This window comes from Ceratotherium simum, chromosome X, assembly GCF_057802395.1.
Source record: "Ceratotherium simum simum isolate JZ-2026a chromosome X, ASM5780239v1, whole genome shotgun sequence".
Lineage (NCBI taxonomy): Eukaryota > Metazoa > Chordata > Mammalia > Perissodactyla > Rhinocerotidae > Ceratotherium > Ceratotherium simum.
In genome coordinates this window covers 60,629,767-60,647,650 of record NC_141940.1, presented here as the reverse complement: position 1 = coordinate 60,647,650, position 17,884 = coordinate 60,629,767, and the positions used below count along the sequence as shown (strand labels likewise).

Sequence of the window (17,884 nt, the reverse complement as noted above, 5' to 3'; positions counted from 1 at the left end):
GAGTGGTTTGGAGGGGACTACAACTGGAAGAAGGAAGAAGAGTTCATAACCTGACAGAAGTCCAAGAGAGAGCTAATGATGTCTTGAACTAGGGTGGTGACAGTGGAGATAAAGAGAAGTGATCTATTTTACAAGTAGAACAAACAAAACTTACCGATAAATTGGACATGGGGCATGAGGGAAAGAGAGGAACCAAGGATGACCTCAAGGATGTTGGTTTGAGCAACTGGGTGGATGAGGAGCCCTGGAGGAGGAGGAAGGTTTTTAATGGGGGGAGGGGTCAAAATTTTTGGTTTTGATATGGTTGGTTGAAGATGCCTAATAGACATCCAAGTGGAGGTCTTGAATAGGCAGCTGGATATGTGAATTTGGATCTCAGGAGACAAGTACAGACTGGAGATGTAAATTTGATAGTCATCAGGATACGGGTGTTATTTAAAGTCATGTTACTGGACTTACGGACAGAGTATAGATATGGAGGAAAGAGAGGTTAGTAACAAACTCTCAGGTGTTCCAACATTTAGAGATCAGGTAGCAAAGGGGAAGCTGGGCCAGCAAAAGGAACTGGGGTGGATCATACAGAGCAATAAGAGAAAAACCAGAAGAGCATGGTATCATGGAAGCAAAGAGAAAAAAGAAATTATTTCAAGAATTAGGGAATGGTCCACTATATTAAATGCTACTGAGAGATAAAGTCAGATGAAGACAGAGAAATAACACTAGACTTGGCAACATGAGATGGTTGGTAACCTTGACAAGAGCTGTTTCAGCAGAGTGGTGGGGACAGAAGCAAGCCTGGCATGGATTGAAAAGTCAAAGAGAGGCGAAGGAGTGGTCACAATGAAAGCAGACAACTTTTTTTGAGATATTTTACAGTGATAGGAGGCAGAAAAATGAGGCAGTAGCTAGGAAATAATGTGGAGTTAAGAGAGGTTTGTGTAATGTAAATCTGTATGTTAATAGGAATGATCCAGTAGGGAGAGAAAAAAGTGATACTATAGAATAGAATGGGAATAATTGCATGGAGGGCAAGAAGAAGAGGGATCCTGAGTGCATTTGGAGGTGTTGGTCTTTGATACAAGCAGAGACACTTCATCCATAATAGAGTATGTGGATACAGATGCAGGTAGGTGGGTAAATTTGGTGGTGGGAAGATGAAATAGTTCTCTTCTGATTGTTTCTATTTTCTTAGTGAAATAAAAAGTGAGGTCATCAACTGGGAATAAAGACCATGGAGAAGTTGGAAGTTTGTGGAGAGAGAGGGGGTGGTGAAATAGTTGTCTTCAGAGAGTAGGAGAATTAATTAATTAGGGAATTGTAGGATGGATAGGCAGTGCTGTTGGGCCCTTTGGAGATTTCCTACCATACATTCTAAAACCTGAAATTCATCTGAGAAACTCAGATCCAACCCTCCATGGTGCAGTCTACTCCTGGTTCCAGGTATTGCTGCCCTAGATAGGGCCTTAATCTATAACAATTGGAAGAATCTTTATTGGCATTAGAGAGGAAAATGAATAGGACAACTACTTTACCTGTAACTTCCAATACATGGGGCACCTAGTCAGGCTGTCCCAGATAGATTTGATGGACCTGTTTGTCTTCTTGCACACATATTTTTTGCTCTTTGGAATGTCATCAGAGAGTTCCAGAAACTTCTCTTGATTTCTTTACTTTTCCCAATCCTCAGATGATATTTTGCTCTTTGATTGTGAATTTAAATGGGAATCTGCTGATTTTCCTACATTTATCATGTCCTAATGGGCCCCTCTACATGGCTTTTTCTTTGTCTTTTGAAATTGTCAGGCTGGACCATACCTTAATGCTATACTGAACGTATCTGTCCCATACTCTCACAGCATCAACCTCAGTGTGGGTGCTGAACAATGAAATCAATGATTGTGCCTATGCAATATCAAATAGGGCTTTTCATGGTTTTCTGAAATAAGACATGGAAGAGGAATTTCTTTTGACGGAGACAGTGGAAACCACATTGATTGTTTCTGAAAAACATGGGGAGACTCAGCTTTGGGTCCAACAACAGTAACTTCAAAGTATGGTGACCAGGATAATTCCACTTTCTTTTGGTTGTTCCAATAGAACCTTAATGGATCCCCCTGTTACTCTCATAAATGTTCTTGTTTGGACAATAAATTATGTGGTCACCTTACCTCAAGAATTTGATATAGTCACTGATTCTGGAGAAAACTGTCTTCAGTAGGTAGGTGCTATTCTTTCTGGACCCCCATGTGCTCATAAGAGTAGAGTACAACACTAGTATCACCACCACCAGTACTTGATCTCAAAAAAAAATAAAATCTCACCATGTCAGTCTGGCCCTGCCTTCTACTCTATAATTTTCTGACCTTAGGTTCTACCTGAAACACTTTTCTACATCTACCTAGTTGAATCAAGGGCTAGGTCTGGATTAATGAGTTTAAATTAGGCCCAATCTGGACAAATGGTAGGTAGAGAGCAGTTCCTCTACATGCTGATACACCCCCTACTGCTTCCTATGGGATCATTCTCCCCAGTGTATCCATACTGCTGGAGCTAGAGAATCTTGTTTATGGCACCCAAATCCAAATTTTGGATAAGCCTCTTTTCATCACATCAGATATACTACTGTCTCTTGCCTGCTAGAAAAAGAGACGTGGACCAATGGAGTTAAGTCCACCATAGAAAGAAAGGTAGTCCCTTTAAGACGTAATGTACAAATGGTCAGGAACCCCTGATTCTGCCTACCATGATATCAGGGAGCAAAGATCAAAGGGACAGGGTATAGACACAAGTGAAGCTTTCTTGCCAAGCTTCACTGAAATCACACTTTCAAGAGTCATGGTTTTCTTTTTTGTCTTGTTGTGTTTTTTGTTCTATTTTCAAAAAGATTGCTAAAACAAAGCAGAAAAGGAAAGCCCAAAGACAAAAGAAAGATATTTAAACAACAGAGGAGAAATACTGACTCTGTCCCATTCTTCCTGTTTATATCAGTTTGTCTTTCCAGATGATACCTAACCTTAATCTCATCTCTGACATTATTATCAATTCAAGATTCCCCACCCCGCCAGGGGTACCTGTGGACACGAGCTGAAACTTAGGGATGAGTTATGGTGTATATTTCACATAGTACTTAATCTTCTTTTTAATCAGAAAGTACAATGGATTATTTTATAGTCTGCATCAAATTTCCCCATGTCAAAATATCTCCATCAAAGTAGCTATGTAAAAATATCCTTGATTTCAACATGGCTGCATCAAAACAGCCATGTCACAATGTTATGTACTCACCCATAATCAGTGTGGCTATAAGAATAGGCTGTGTGTAGATCTGGTCTGGATCCACTGTTATATGCCCCATGTCTGTGTTAAAATGCCAATTTCTGGCTTCAATGCCCATGTTAATACAATTTACTCTTTGCTTATGCACTTACTCAAAGTAGTCTTCAAGTACTAAGTCTTTACCAATTGATTTGTATGTTTTAGCTTCCCTCCAAAACTCTCTGTAGTATGCTGTGGCTGTTTGATGCTTCCCTCTATATTCACCTGAAGAATTCTGTGTCTGAGTTACTTTTGTCAACTGTTTTCTCTGGGTATAAGTGTTATTCACACTTTGACAATAGGAAGGGGGATTTATATTTAATCCTTTTGGCTGGAAGGGTCACTTACTGCTTAGAGTGGCAGCTGAAATGAATCTTCCATTTGCATTTCCCTTTCAGTAAGCCATTCTCCATTATAGATAGATAGATGATTGATTGATTGATAGATAGATAGATAGATAGATAGATAGATAGATAGACGGATGGACAGAAAAAGAGAGACACTAAGTTAGCTAAGTTATCACTATAATATGAAAACATTTGCCTTTTAGCAATACCTTTATTTGTCATTTTTCAGGATCAGGCCTAGAGATATCTTAACATTTAGATATTTAGCATGTAGAATCAATGTGAGCTATTCTATTTCAAATTTTCTTAAAATCATGTCTATACCTTTCCTCTCTCCCTTAAAAAAATCTACATGCAGAATCCCTGGAGCTCATCCCTTCAGAGTGTGCTTCCCAGAAGTCCTATATCTCCACCACCACAGTTGTCTGGAAGAAATTACAAGTAAGCTATCTCTTAAAAGGAAAGTTAAAGCTTGTAAATACTGAAAAAGAAAGAAAGCAGGATCTTATTTGGAAAGAATTTTAACTGAGAGTTTTATGTATTTATTTGTCAGTAGGAGGTGGGGTTGCAGAGAGGAAGGGGCATAGTCAGAGATAATAATGTTTCTACTATGGATATCTACATAATTGTGTTTATGCCAGAGTGCAAGGTAACTCAAACATATTTTCTGAGAACAAGTCAGCACTGACGAAAATTAATCTGTAAGATTTTTTAAATTGTACTTCCTTCATTTATCTAAGTATCATAGTAATTTCTCAGATATTTTGAGTAAGAACAAAGGAAATATTCCCTAACAAAAACTCTAGTTTTAGTGAGAAATAGAATAAAAGGAGAATGGTTTTCTTTGTTTTATGAGGATGCCATTATTTTATTATATCTGCTATATCAATCCAATGTGACTGCTGGATGATTTCATTTATTTGCTTCCTATAGAATATAGTGATAATCTATTTCATCATAACACTTACTACGTGTTTGGTTTTTTTTAAGTATCCTAAAATATTTAATGTTTTTTTTTTTTATTTAAAACAGCTTTATGATTCATGAGGCCAAAGAGGTCAATCCTTACATCAATCCATCTTATAATTGGGATGGCCCACTGGGAAGAGCTAAACCTGATGCAAATTATGGGAACAAGTATTCTTCAACTATGCACATGAAGCCATTCTTCGTATGTATCATGCATTTCCATTTTTATATATGGTTATCATCACCATAATTCAAGTAAAGGTAACACAATGAATACTAACACCTTGCTATAGCAAAATGATATGACAGAATCAGTTGAGATAAAGATACAGAGTTTAGCTTATAAGACTCACTATCACTACTATTTCATTTTGAAAAATGGGATTAGTAAATATGAGTCAAAAGTATAGAATATATAATACTTAATATATATTAATATACTTTGTATATACACAAATATATACATGTGTGTGTGTATATATATATATATCTTAAATTTGCAATCTTTAGAAAGGAGATTTGAGATCAAAGGAAGACTGGCTAAATGCCATGAGACTAACTCAGAGGTCAGACTGATCTTATGCTATTATAATCATTAAACTGTCATAGTTTTTTTTTTTTTTTGGTGAGGAAGATCAGCCCTGAGCTAACATCCATGCCAATCCTCCTCTTTTTGCTGAGGAAGACTGGCCCTGGGCTAACATCTGTGCCCATCTTCCTCTATTTTATATGGGACGCTGCCACAGCATGGCCTGACAAGCGGTGCCTCGGTGAGTGCCTGGGATCCAAACCCGGGCCGCCAGCAGCAGAGCGTGCGCACTTAACCACTACGCCATGGGGCCGGCCCCTAAATTGTCATAATTTAACAAGGCAACTTCTATTTTGTGTTTTAGTGTACTTAATATATTAAATAGTACATTGCTTGAGCTAATGGTGAACACTAGCTAATTGCTGGTCTCTAGTTAGAAGATGTATTAACAATTAACTTAAAGTGAAAACTGTGTTTCTTTGTACAAGTTTTTAAAAACAGGAATCAGAGAAAAACAATGAAATGGATTATCACCTAAAAGTTATCTTTATGAATTTTCTTGATAAATGCAATGAATTATAGAAAAATCAAACTGATCCACCAAAATTAATACTTGGTGTTTGTCGGCATATTGAGGGGTTTTTTGGGGGGGCATTTTTAGTTGAGTTGACCACATGACAAAATAACCTTCCCCAAAAAACCCACTGTGGGGAGAGTGACATCACCAAGATGGCAACATGGTCGTTCCTGGTCGTTCCTGACATTACCCGCCTCACAAGAACAACTAACAACTATTCATGAACAAGACACCACTGAGACAATCCTAGAACATGGAGGTGAGAATGAGGGACCCCCACCCCAGCACCACAGAGACCAAGACAGACTGCATTAGAAGGGTAAGAAGTGGCTACACAATGACTGCATTGCCCCTCCCCCAGGCCAGCGCAGCACCACATGGAGAGGTGTCCCCTGAGCGTCTGGTTCCTCCAGTGGGAAAAGAGAGCCCAGGGGGGACAATCAGGCCCCCAGCATTGTGGGTCACTTTGTGGCAGCCCCTACTCTGGTCCTGCCCCAGGAGATGGCAGAGGAATCTACAGGGCTCGACCACTGGGAATCTGACTGTGATGGAGAAGATGTGGGGGCCTGCAACAATCAGCACATGCATGTTGGCAGACCAACTTCATATCTGCAGTGCCCAAGTAGTATCCCCAACCAGTGGCTCTGCTCATCTGCAGAACCAAGTTGGTGGTGCACTCTAACCAAAGAACTCATTGGGATGCAGATCTATTTGACTTGGGTCCTCAAAGGAGGAGTTTTGCTGGCCCTAGGGCCTGGTTTGCCCACCCCCAGGCAAGGAGTTGAGTCACAGCCCCACCCACTGGGGAGAGTGTCTCCTGGCCCCATTTGGTCAGAGGGGCTGGTGAGAGCACCTGGAAGCTATGTAGCCCAGAAATGCTCCAGCTGAGAGGCAGGCAGAGCTGATCGCACCCAGGGCAAAGCCAGTACCAGGCATGGAGGGTTCCCCTGCTCTGCGTAGGCAGGGGGATTAATTCATGGCCAAAGCTGAGGATAGCTCCCAGCCCCGGCTGACCAGAAAACCTGCTTGGATAAAATTGGTAGTTGCCTGGAGTGGCCTTACTCTGTCCAAAGCAGGCAAGTGAGCTGAAACATAGCCCCACCACTGTGGCTCCTGGACCCCACCTGACCAGAAGAGCTGGCAAGAACACCTGGAAGCTTCGTAACCCAGCAACACTCTAGCCGAGAGATGGGCAGGGAGAGAAGATAGTCTGCAGAGCAAAGCCAGTGGCCCTGTTTGGCCAGGGAATGTGGGGCATAGGTTGGCTTGAGTTAAGACAACAAACGAAGAGCTTTACCAGCTTAAGAGCTGCTTCTCCCACTGTGCCCAGGCAGGGAAACTAATTCATAGGCCTGCTCATAGCTGAATATAGCCTCCAGCCTGCCTAACCAGGGAACCTAACCAGAGCACACAGGAAGCTGCATAGCCCATTCAACAGCCTGGCCTACAGTGACACTTGAAACAGAGAGCACAACCCATGGCTTTCCCTGTCTGCAGAGCAAAACCAGTGGCCTCATTTGACCAGGGAATTCAGTGCACACTCTAGCCTGATTCAGGTCCCCAAGCAACAAACCATGCAATCCCTGGGTCCCGACCCACCGCACTGCCAGGGAAGGGAAGCTAATTCATAGCCCATCTACTACTGAGTATTGTGCCCAGTCCTGATCATCTAGTAAGCCTCAGCAGAGAATCTGGGCAACCACAGAGCCCATCCTACAGCCTCACTTGGGTAGGGAACCAAGCCAGCAGTCCTATCCAACTGTTCTCAGTCAGTGGCACCCCCTCCCCAATCCCTGAACCCAGAGCTCAAACAGTTGCCTTGCCCAAAAATAGACCCTAATAGCAGGCTCCGTCTGCCCAAGGACATTACCAGCAGACACTCCCCAAAACTCAAACTGAGTTGACTGGTGAAGATCTGTCTCTGCCAAAGCAAACCTCTAGATTCTGGAAGAGGAGCCTAATTACACAAATGTGCAGATACACAAATGTATTACACAAACGTAAGGAATCAAGGATAATGAAAATTCAGGTAAATATGACACTACCAAAGAAAACTAACAGAGCTCCAATAACTGACCCTAAAGAAATGGAGATCTATGAACTGTCAGACAAATAATTCAGAATAATTCTCTTAAGGAAGTTTAGTTAACTACAAGAATATACAAACAGACAACCAAACAAAATTAGGAAAACAATGCATGAGCAAAATGAGAAGTTCAACAAAGCAGTAGAAACAATTATAAAAAACCCAGAAATCCTAGAGTTGAAAAATACAATAACTAAACTGAAGAATTCAATAGACAGTTGCAAAAGCAGACTCAATCATGCAGAAGAAAGAATCAGTGACCTGGAGGATGGGATATTTGAAATTATCTAGTCAGAGAAGCAAAGAGAATGAATAAGAGTGAAGAAAGCCCAGGGTTTTTGGGGACACAATGAAAAGAAACAATATTCACATTATGGGAATTCTAGAAGGAGAAGAGAAAGAGAAAGGGACAGAGAGTATATTTAAAGCAATAATGGCTGAAAACTTCCCTAACCTGGGGAGAGAAACAGACATCCAGATCCATGAGACCCAAAGGACCCCAAATAGGTTGAACCCAAATAAGGTTACACTCAGACATATTATAATTAAATTGTCAAAAGTCAAAGACAAAGAAAGAATTTTAAAAGCAGCAAGAGTAAAGAGAGAAGTTATATACAACAGAATTCTTATAAGACTATCGGTGGATTTCTCAACAGAAACTTTTCAGGCCAGGAGAGAATGGGATGACATATTCAAAATATTGAATGAAAAAAACTGTCAACCAAGAATTGTATACCTGGCAAAGCTGTCCATCAGAAATGAAGGAGAGATAAAGACTGTCCTAGATAAAGAAAAGCCGATCGGAGTACATTATCACTAGATCTGTTACAAGAAATGCTAAAGGGAGTTATTTGAGTGGAAGTAAAAGGATGCTAATTAACATCATAAAAACATAAAAAGGTAGCAGAAAGCTCACTGGTAATGGTAAAAATATAGTCAAAATTAGATTCTGTAATATGGTAATAGTGGTGCATAATTCACTTAAAACTCTAGTTTAAAAGTTAAAAAAATGAATGTAGTAAAAATAACCATAACTACAATAATATGTTATTAGTTATACAATATAAAAAATACATAAATTGTAACAGCAATAATCTAAAATGTGAGGGGGAGGAGAAGTAAAAGTGTAAAGTTTAGGAATTCTATTGAAGATAAGGTATCAGCTTAAAACAGGGTTATAATTTTAAGATATTTTATGTAAGCCTCATGTTTACCACAAAGGAAAAATCTGCAGCAAATTACACAAAAGAACATGATAAGGAAGTCAAAGCATACAGATACTAAAAGACATCAAAACACAAAATAAGACAGCAGGATAAGAAACAAGGAACAATGGATCTACAAAAAAATCATAAGACAATTAACAAAGCAGCAATAGTAAGTCCTTACCTATTAATAATTACTTTAAACACAAACAAATTAAATTCTCCAATCAAAAGACACAGAATGGCTGAATGAATTTAAAAACAAGATCCAACAATATGCTGCCTACAAGAGATTCACTTTAGTCTTAAAGACACTCACGGACTGAGAGTGAGGGGATGGAAAAAGACATTTCAAGCAAATGACAACCAAAAAAAATCAGTTATATTTATATCAGACAAAGTAGATTTTAATCTAAAAATGGTAAAAAAAAGAAAAAGGTCATTTAATAATGATAAACTGCTCAATCCATCAAGAAGATATAACAATTATAAATATTTATGTGCCCAACATCAGAGCACCTAAGTATATAAAGCAAACACTAACAGAGCTAAAAGGAGAAATAAACAGCAATACAACAATAGTTGGGGAATTTAATACCCCACTCTCAACAAGGGATAAATCATCCAGACAGAGGATCCATATGGAAACAGCAGATTTGAACAACACTATAGACCAAATTCGACCTAACAGACATATACAGAACATTCTATCCAACAACAGCAGAATACACATTCTTCTCAACTGCAGATGTGAAACATCTTCTAGGACAGACCATTTGTTAGGCCACAAGACAAGTCTTAGCAAATTCAAGAAGACTGAAATCATACCACGTTGTTACAATTCTCTGATCACAATGGCATGAAACTAGAAATCAATAACAAGAGGAACACTGGAAAATTCATGAGCACATGGAAATAAAACAACACTCTCCTGAACACTCAATAGATCAAAGAACAAATTAAAGAGGAAATAAAAAAGTTTCTTGAGACATACAAAAATGGAAACACAATATACAAGAACTTATGGGATGCAGCAAAAGCAGTTCTAAGAGGGAAGTTAACAGCAATAAATGCCCACATTAAGAAGCAAGAAGGATCCCAAATAAACAACCTAACACTACACCTTAAGTAACTAGAAAAAGAAGAACAAACTGAGCTCAAAGTTAGCAGAAGGAAGGAAATTATTATAAAGACTAGAGCAGAAATAAGTGCAATAGAAAACAGAAAAACAATAGTAAACTAAGAGTTAGTTCTTTGAAAAGCTAAACAAAATTGACAAGCCCTTAGCTAGACTAATCAAGGAAAAAAGAGAGAGGACCCAAATCAAAAAAATTATAAATACAATGGATCATAAGAGGCTACTATAAACATATATACACCAACAAACTGGGCATCCTAGAAGAAATGGAAAAAATTCTTAGAAACATACAATCTACCAAGACTGAATCAGGAAGAAGTAGAAAATCTGAATAGGCCAATTACTATTAAAGAGATTGAATCAGTCATCAAAAATCTCCCATCGAAGAAAAGCCCAGGACCAGATGGTTTCACTGGTGAATTTTACCAAACATTTAAAGAAGAATTAACACCAATCCTTCTCAAACTCTTTCAAAAAATCGAAGAGCAGGAAATGCTCCCAAACTCATTTTATGAAGCCAGCATTTTCCTGATACCAAAGCTAGAAGAAGACACTACTGGAAAAGAAAACTATAGGCCAATATCCCTGATGAATAAAGATGTAAGGATTCTCAATAAAATACTAGCAAAGCAAATTCAAGAGCACATTAAAAAGATCATTCATCAAGATCAAGTGGGATTTATCCCTGGGATGCAAGCATGGTTCAACATATGCAAATCAATCAATGTGATACATCACATTAATAGAATGAAAGAAAAGAATCATATGATCAGTTCAATAGACTCAGATAAACCATTTGATAAAATTCAACATTTGTTCATGATAAAGATACTTAACAAATTAGGCACAGAAGGAACATATCTCAACATAATAAATGCCATATATGACAAGCCCACAGCTAACATCATACTGAATGGTGCAATGTTGAAAGCTATTCCTTGAAGAATAGGAACAAGACAAGGGTGCCCACTCTCACCACTCCTATTCAATGTAGTACTGGAAGTGCTAGCTAGAGCAATCAGGCAAGAAAAAGAAATAAAAGGCATCAGAATTGGAAATAAAGAAGTAAAACTGTCTCTATTCGTAGATGACATGATTTTATATATAGAAAATCCTAAAAGCTCAATCAAAAAACTGTTAGACCTAATCAACAAATGCAGTAAGGTTGCAGAACACAAAATTGACATACAAAAGTCAGCAGCATTTCTATACACTAACAACAAATTTTCTGAAAAAGAAATAAAGAAATCAATCTCATTTGCAATAGCATCAAAAAATAAAATACTTAAGAATAAATTTAATCAAGGAGGTGAAAGATCTCTATTGTGAAAACTACAAGACATTGATGAAAGAAATCAAAGAAGACACAAATAAATGGAAAGGTATCCCTTGTTCATGGATTGGAAAAATTAATATTGTTAAAATATCCATACTACCAAAAGCCATTTATAGATTCAATGCAATCTCTATCAAGATTCCAATGACATTTTATACAGAAATAGAAAAAACACTCCTAAAATTTATATGGAACCCTGAATAGCCAAAGAAATCCTTAGAAAGAAGAACAAAGGAGGAAGCATCACACTTCTTGATTTCAAGCTATACTATAAAGCTATAATAATTAAAACAATATGGTACTGGCATAAAAACAGTCAAATAGACCACTGGAACAGAACTGAGAGCCCAGAAATAAACCCAATCATATACGATCAACTAATATTTGACAAGGGAGCCAAGAACACTCAATGGAGGAAAGACAGTCTTTTCAATAAATGGTGCTGGGAAAATTGGAAATTCACAAGTAAAAGAATGAAGCTTGACCCCTATCTTACATCACTCACAAAAATTAACTTGAATTGGATTAAAGACTTAAATGTAAGACATGAACCCATGAAATGCCTAGAAGAAAACATAGGAAAAAATCTCCTTGACATGGGTCTTGGTAATGATTGTTTGGAAATTACACCTAAAGCACAAGAAACAAAATAAAAAATAAACAAGTGGGACTACATCAAACTAAGAAGCTTATGCACAAGAAAAGAAACCATCAACAAACTGAAAAGACAATGGGAAAAATATTTGCAAACCATATATCTGATAAGAGGTTAATATCCAAAATACATAAAGAACTTATACAACTCAATAGCAAAAAAAACAAATAATCCCATTAAAAAATGGGAAAAGAACCTGAATAGACATTTTTCCAAAGAAGATATACGAATGGCCAACAAGTAAATGAAAAGATACACAACATCACTAGTCATTAGGGAAATGCAAGTTGAAACCACAATGAGATAACACCTTCACACCTGTTAGAATGGCCATCATCAAACAGACAAAAGATAACAAATGTTGGCATGGATGTGGAGGAAAGGAAACCCTTGTGCATTGTTGGTGGGATTGTAAATTTGTACAGCTAATATGGGAAACAGTATGGAGGTTCCTCAAAAAATTAAAAATAGAATTACCATATGATCCAGCTATTTCACTTCTGGGAATATATCCAAAGGAAACAAAAGCAGTAACTCAAAATTATCTGCACTCCCATGTTCATAGCAGCATTTTTTACAACAACCAAGACATGAAAACAACCTAAGTGCCCATCGATGGATGAATGGATAAAGAAGTTCTGTTATACATTTATACATATATATATTTATATGTATTCCATATATATATATATATATATATATAAAATGGAATATTATTCAGCCATAAAAAATGAGGAAATCCTACTATTTGCAACAACATGGATGGACCTTGAAGGCATTATGCTTAGTGAAATAATCAGACAGAGAAATACAAATACTGTATGATCTTACTTATATGTGCAATCTAAAAAAAATCATCAAACTCATAAAAAAAGGATGAGATTTGTGGTTACCAGAGGCTGAAGGTCAGGGAGGGGAAATTGTAAGAAGGTGGTCAAAATGTACAAACTTCCAGTTATAAGAAAAATAAGTACTAGGGATGTAATGTATAACATGATGACTATAGCTAACACTGCTGTATGACACTGCTGTATGATATATAGGAAAGTTGTTAAGAGAGTAGAGCCTAAGAATTCTCACCACAAGGAAAAATTTTTCTTTTCTTTTTATAGTATCTATATGAGATGATGGATGTAAACTGAACCTGTTATCGTAATCATTTTCACAATATATGTAAATCAAACCATCATGCTGTACACCTTAAACTTATACAATGATGTATGTCAGTTATTTCTCAATAAAACTGGGAAAAGAACCCACTGTGAATTGATAAGTGACCTCAGGGAGGTGAAGTAAGGAAATGCAAATATGGAGTTTTAAGTATGTTAATTGTGCAAGATGAAGACAAAATACTGGATGTGTGATGGAATAAAAACTGATTTTTCTAATGTGCTTAGCACACATTAAATAGATGGTACCATGTATGTGGACCAGTGATCCTGGAAGACAGAACTGGGAAGAAACTGGGAACTTTCAAGGGACATGTGAAATCAGAAAGAGAAGCAAATAAGAAAGAGTGGTATTGAACTCACTGTGGGTCAATATATGTGGAAATCCAAGCTGAGAAAAATCTGCGTAATAAAAGAGCAAAGGCTAATATTGAGATTACAGAGGGAAATCTGACTGGGTTTGAATGCAGGTGGCTTCAGGATCAGTTTTGATCTGTGTATTAGTTCTCTGTTGCTGCATAACAAATTACCACAGACTTAGCAGCTTACAACATACATCTATTATGCCACAGTTTACGTGGGTCTGGAGTCTGGATAGGGCTTATCTGGGTGCTCTGCTTAGGGTCTCACAAGGCTGCAATCAAGCTGTCAGGCAGGCCGCATTCTCATCTGGAGTTTGGGTCCTCTTCTAAGTTCACATAGTGGTTGGCAGAATCCAGTTCCTTGCAGCTGTAGAACTTAGGTGGTCTCCCTCCGCCACCACTCCCTCTCTTTCCTTGCTAGATGTTAGCTAGGGGATCGCTGTCAGTTCCTAGAGGCTACCTACAGTTGCCATGTGGCCCTCTGGCAGATCCTCTCACAACATTGCAGCTTTCTTCAAGGCCAGCAAAAAAATCTCTAGCTTCATTCTGCTAGGATAGAGTCTTATATAATGAAACCTATTCAAGGGAGTAACTATCCCATTGATACTCCCTATCATTTTCTCCATATTCTATTGGCTAGAAGCAAGTCACATGTTCTGCTCACACTCATGGGTAGGGCGTTATGCAAGGGACATGACTCATTGGGGGTCATTCATTAGATGTGTTGAAATAAATAGCATGTTACCCCTTGAGGGAGACTAAAATGGTACTAAATGAAATAGCTCAGCTTTTTACTGGAAGGCAAGATGAATAGGAAAAAAATATATAGTGGCCATTAAAGGTTATAGGGTTATAGGAATCTTGAGACAGATAGATTAATCTTTTAAAACTGAGTGAAGTTAACTGAGCAACATGACATTTTTCATTCATTCAACCAATTGGTTGCTCATTATGTACCAAGCGCTGTTGTGGTAGTTAAACAGTGATGTAAGAAAAGTTGCTGCCCCTGCTCCATGGAGCTATAATACAATTGGGGAAACAGATATTAAATAAGTAAACACATACAGAATTACAAATTGCAATAAGTGCTACAAAGGAATAGCCCAGAGGGTAGTGAGAGAAAATAACAAGGGTAGTGCAATCACCTTCAGTGCAGTGTGTGTTATCAGTATTACCCTTAATTATAGCCACTAAAAGAAAAGCAATAATACACAAGAGATGGAGAAGAGACTTAAAAGGGAAGAAGTGGCCATAGCTCCCTTTCATGGCTACCTCAGTCAAAAAGTAGTAGCAATAATTTCCAAGAATTAGGGGCAGGATTGGAAGTGGAAGAAGCAAGTAAGAGAAAAAGTTGAAGTGAAGTTGATATTGATAAGTGTAGAAGATAGTGCACCAGACAAGACAGAATGTGCCCAGAGCTCCTTAGGAAATAGCTGAAGGAAAATTTCATCTGAGTTTCTTCTGACAACTTGAACTTTTCTTTTTCTCAAGAAATGTCTCGTTGCACTGTGATTTAAAGGACACATGGAAACCAAGTTCAGCATTCTATTAAACCATATTATTAAAATTGCTCTCATTGAGATTACTTGTAATTCCCTGGTTGTCAAACTTAAAGGCCTATTTTAAGACTTTCCCTTACCTGATATCTCTGTTGGCATTTGACACTCATTGCTTCCTGAACTCTTCCTTTGACTACCAGGGTACCACTGTCCTGGTTGTCTGCATACCTCTCTGACTATTAATCCCCAAACTCCTTTCGAAACACCTCTGACTGTCCACAACTTAAATGGTGTTGTTTTTCAGGGTTCCATCTTGTCGTGAATTTCACAACTAATTTCAACTCATAAAAGTCTTTCTAGATCTAGACCAGTGATTCTAATAGTCTAGAGAATATTGTACATTTATATTTCTAGCAGGCTCCTTAAAGACCTAAGTCATTATCTCTTCAATCCACCCTGCTCCTCTTCCATATTCTGTATCTCAGTGAATGGTATCATCTACCCAATCATCTAAGCCTGATGTCTGTGAACACTAGGAGACTATTTTCTCTCTTTTACTGCTCTCTCTAAATATAATCATGCACAAAGTCATATGGATTTTTTTGTCCAAAATCTAGGGTGACTAACTCATCACAGTTTTCTTGGGACAGTCTTGGTTTTAAAACTGAAAGTCCCACATCCCAGGAACCCCCTCTGTCCTGGGAAAACTCATTCCCTCTGCCACTGACTTAATTCAGGTCTTCATCACGTCCCTTCTAAATTATTGCTAATTCCTCTGCCACCTGTCTCTCTATTTCAGATTTAACTGTCACACTGCTGCCAAAGTTATTATCCTAAAACCAAATATGTGAAATACTGTGATCCAGCTTGAGACCCTACTTGACCCTTATTGCATATAGGTCAGAGTCAAAACTCCTCAAGAAAGCATAAAAGGCCCTTCATATTTTAGCTCCCCTCATCTCTCCAGCTCTCCAGCTTCATCTCTTGCTGATCTTGGGCTTGCACCCTATGTGCCAGCCATACCAAATATATGGCTTCCCAAGCATATGGTTCCCAAGCATTTATGGTTCCATGCCTGGAAAACTCCTAGTCATCCTAGAATATCTACTTTGAATCTATATCACATTCTTCATGAAGCCTTTCCCAAATCTCTAAGCAGAGGTAGCACTCTGTCCTCTGTCCTCCTAACAGCACTATGTTATTGCCTTCATTCTTGTACTAAGGTATCATGTTATAATTATTTGTCTATCTGTCTATTGGTCTGTCTCTCCCACTTGATTTTTAATTCATCCAGATCAGGGACCATCTCTTATTCATTCTTATATCTTTAGTGCCAAGCGCACAGTGCCTGCCATAGACTGTTGGTCAATATGTGTGTATGTGTGTGTGTGTGTATTTATCTTTGAACCATTCTCTTACAAATGGAGAAGGTGATCAGCACAATGTTTTCCAATAAAAATAGAGAATTCTCAAACTAAAGGCCTACAATATTCATACTCTCTCAGACCTGTTTTAAAATCGTATTTTTAAATGCTCATGAACATGTTTCCTTAGTGTCTCTGCAATACAAAATGCATCTGTGAGCGGAGATTTTTAATTGTCAAAAAGTAATGTTATGCTGAGAAAATGAAGTTTTATCATGAACTCCTATTATAAAACAATTCTATAGCAGTGACAAAACTCTGGTTGGTATGACATACATAATGTTGCTATAATAACATATGATGTGAAAACACTAGTGATGTAATATAACATTTGTGCATATGATCATACGATAAAAGAAAAGTGGGCTATTTCATAAAAGCAACAAATTTAATTTTGCAGTTATACAGTACTAACAGTCATCACTGTGTAAGATCAGAGTGTGAACTTTGGTACTATAATGTCAGAAAAGAGAGGTATTTGTTTTTCTTAAGCAAATTTGTTCCTGCAATGTTTGCTTCTTACTTTAGTACAGAGATTCTGGATTGCACAATATCCAAACTTGTCTGGAGGAACTGTATTACAAGTACAGTGTTAATGGTTATTTAAAAGTAGCCAACAATTCATTTGCTAAAAGAAAATATTTTTGTGTGTTGTTTTAAATCACTAAAATTTATGATGGTGATTAAACAGATTTTCAAAATGACTCTGATATTATATGCCCAATTTTCTAATACATAAGCATATCTAAACAAGAATATAAATTTTATTAAATGCCATTTAATTACGTTTGATATTTTTAACTTCCTTGCAGAGTTCTTCCACACAAGGAGTTCCAAAGTCAAGCCACATTCAAAGAGAAAGACAACAAATTGGATACTCACGTTCTGAGGAGCCAGAAATCCCTTGTAGGATAGGCCGTGGACAGATGAAACCCAACTATTAAAAGTTTCCTTCAGAAAAATTATATATATATATTTACATATATATATTCATCTAATCATTTTAAAAGCATATGCAAAATACTTTAAGAAAACACTATGAGTATCTACCCATGCTGTAAATTATACTTTACCTTTCTTTCTGTATTTATGCCATCAATTTTTATCTCTTCATACCTTTAACTTTTCCTCCCTCCCCCATGACCACAGAGCAAAATTTTCATTTCCAATATCCAACTTCATTAACTCAGCAGGGATGGAAAATACTTGTTATCTCTAAAATTCAGCATAACACTTGCTTACTGATTTATGACATGTATCTTTATAAAGTGCT

The 17,884-nt window shown here is 37.6% G+C and overlaps 1 protein-coding gene across 1 annotated transcript in view; it reads left to right on the top strand.

Annotated features, from left to right (window-relative positions):
* LOC147911867 (uncharacterized) overlaps positions 1–17,649 on the top strand; it is a 52,473-nt gene extending 34,824 nt beyond the window's left edge. Inside the window, exons 5-7 of the mRNA XM_087427666.1 lie at positions 4,021–4,103; positions 4,695–4,833; positions 17,424–17,649. Of these exons, the coding sequence (XP_087283792.1) occupies positions 4,021–4,103; positions 4,695–4,833; positions 17,424–17,555 (354 nt within the window). The 3' untranslated portion in view covers positions 17,556–17,649. The remainder of the gene's footprint in view (positions 1–4,020; positions 4,104–4,694; positions 4,834–17,423) is intronic.
* The last annotated feature ends 235 nt before the right edge of the window (positions 17,650–17,884 follow it).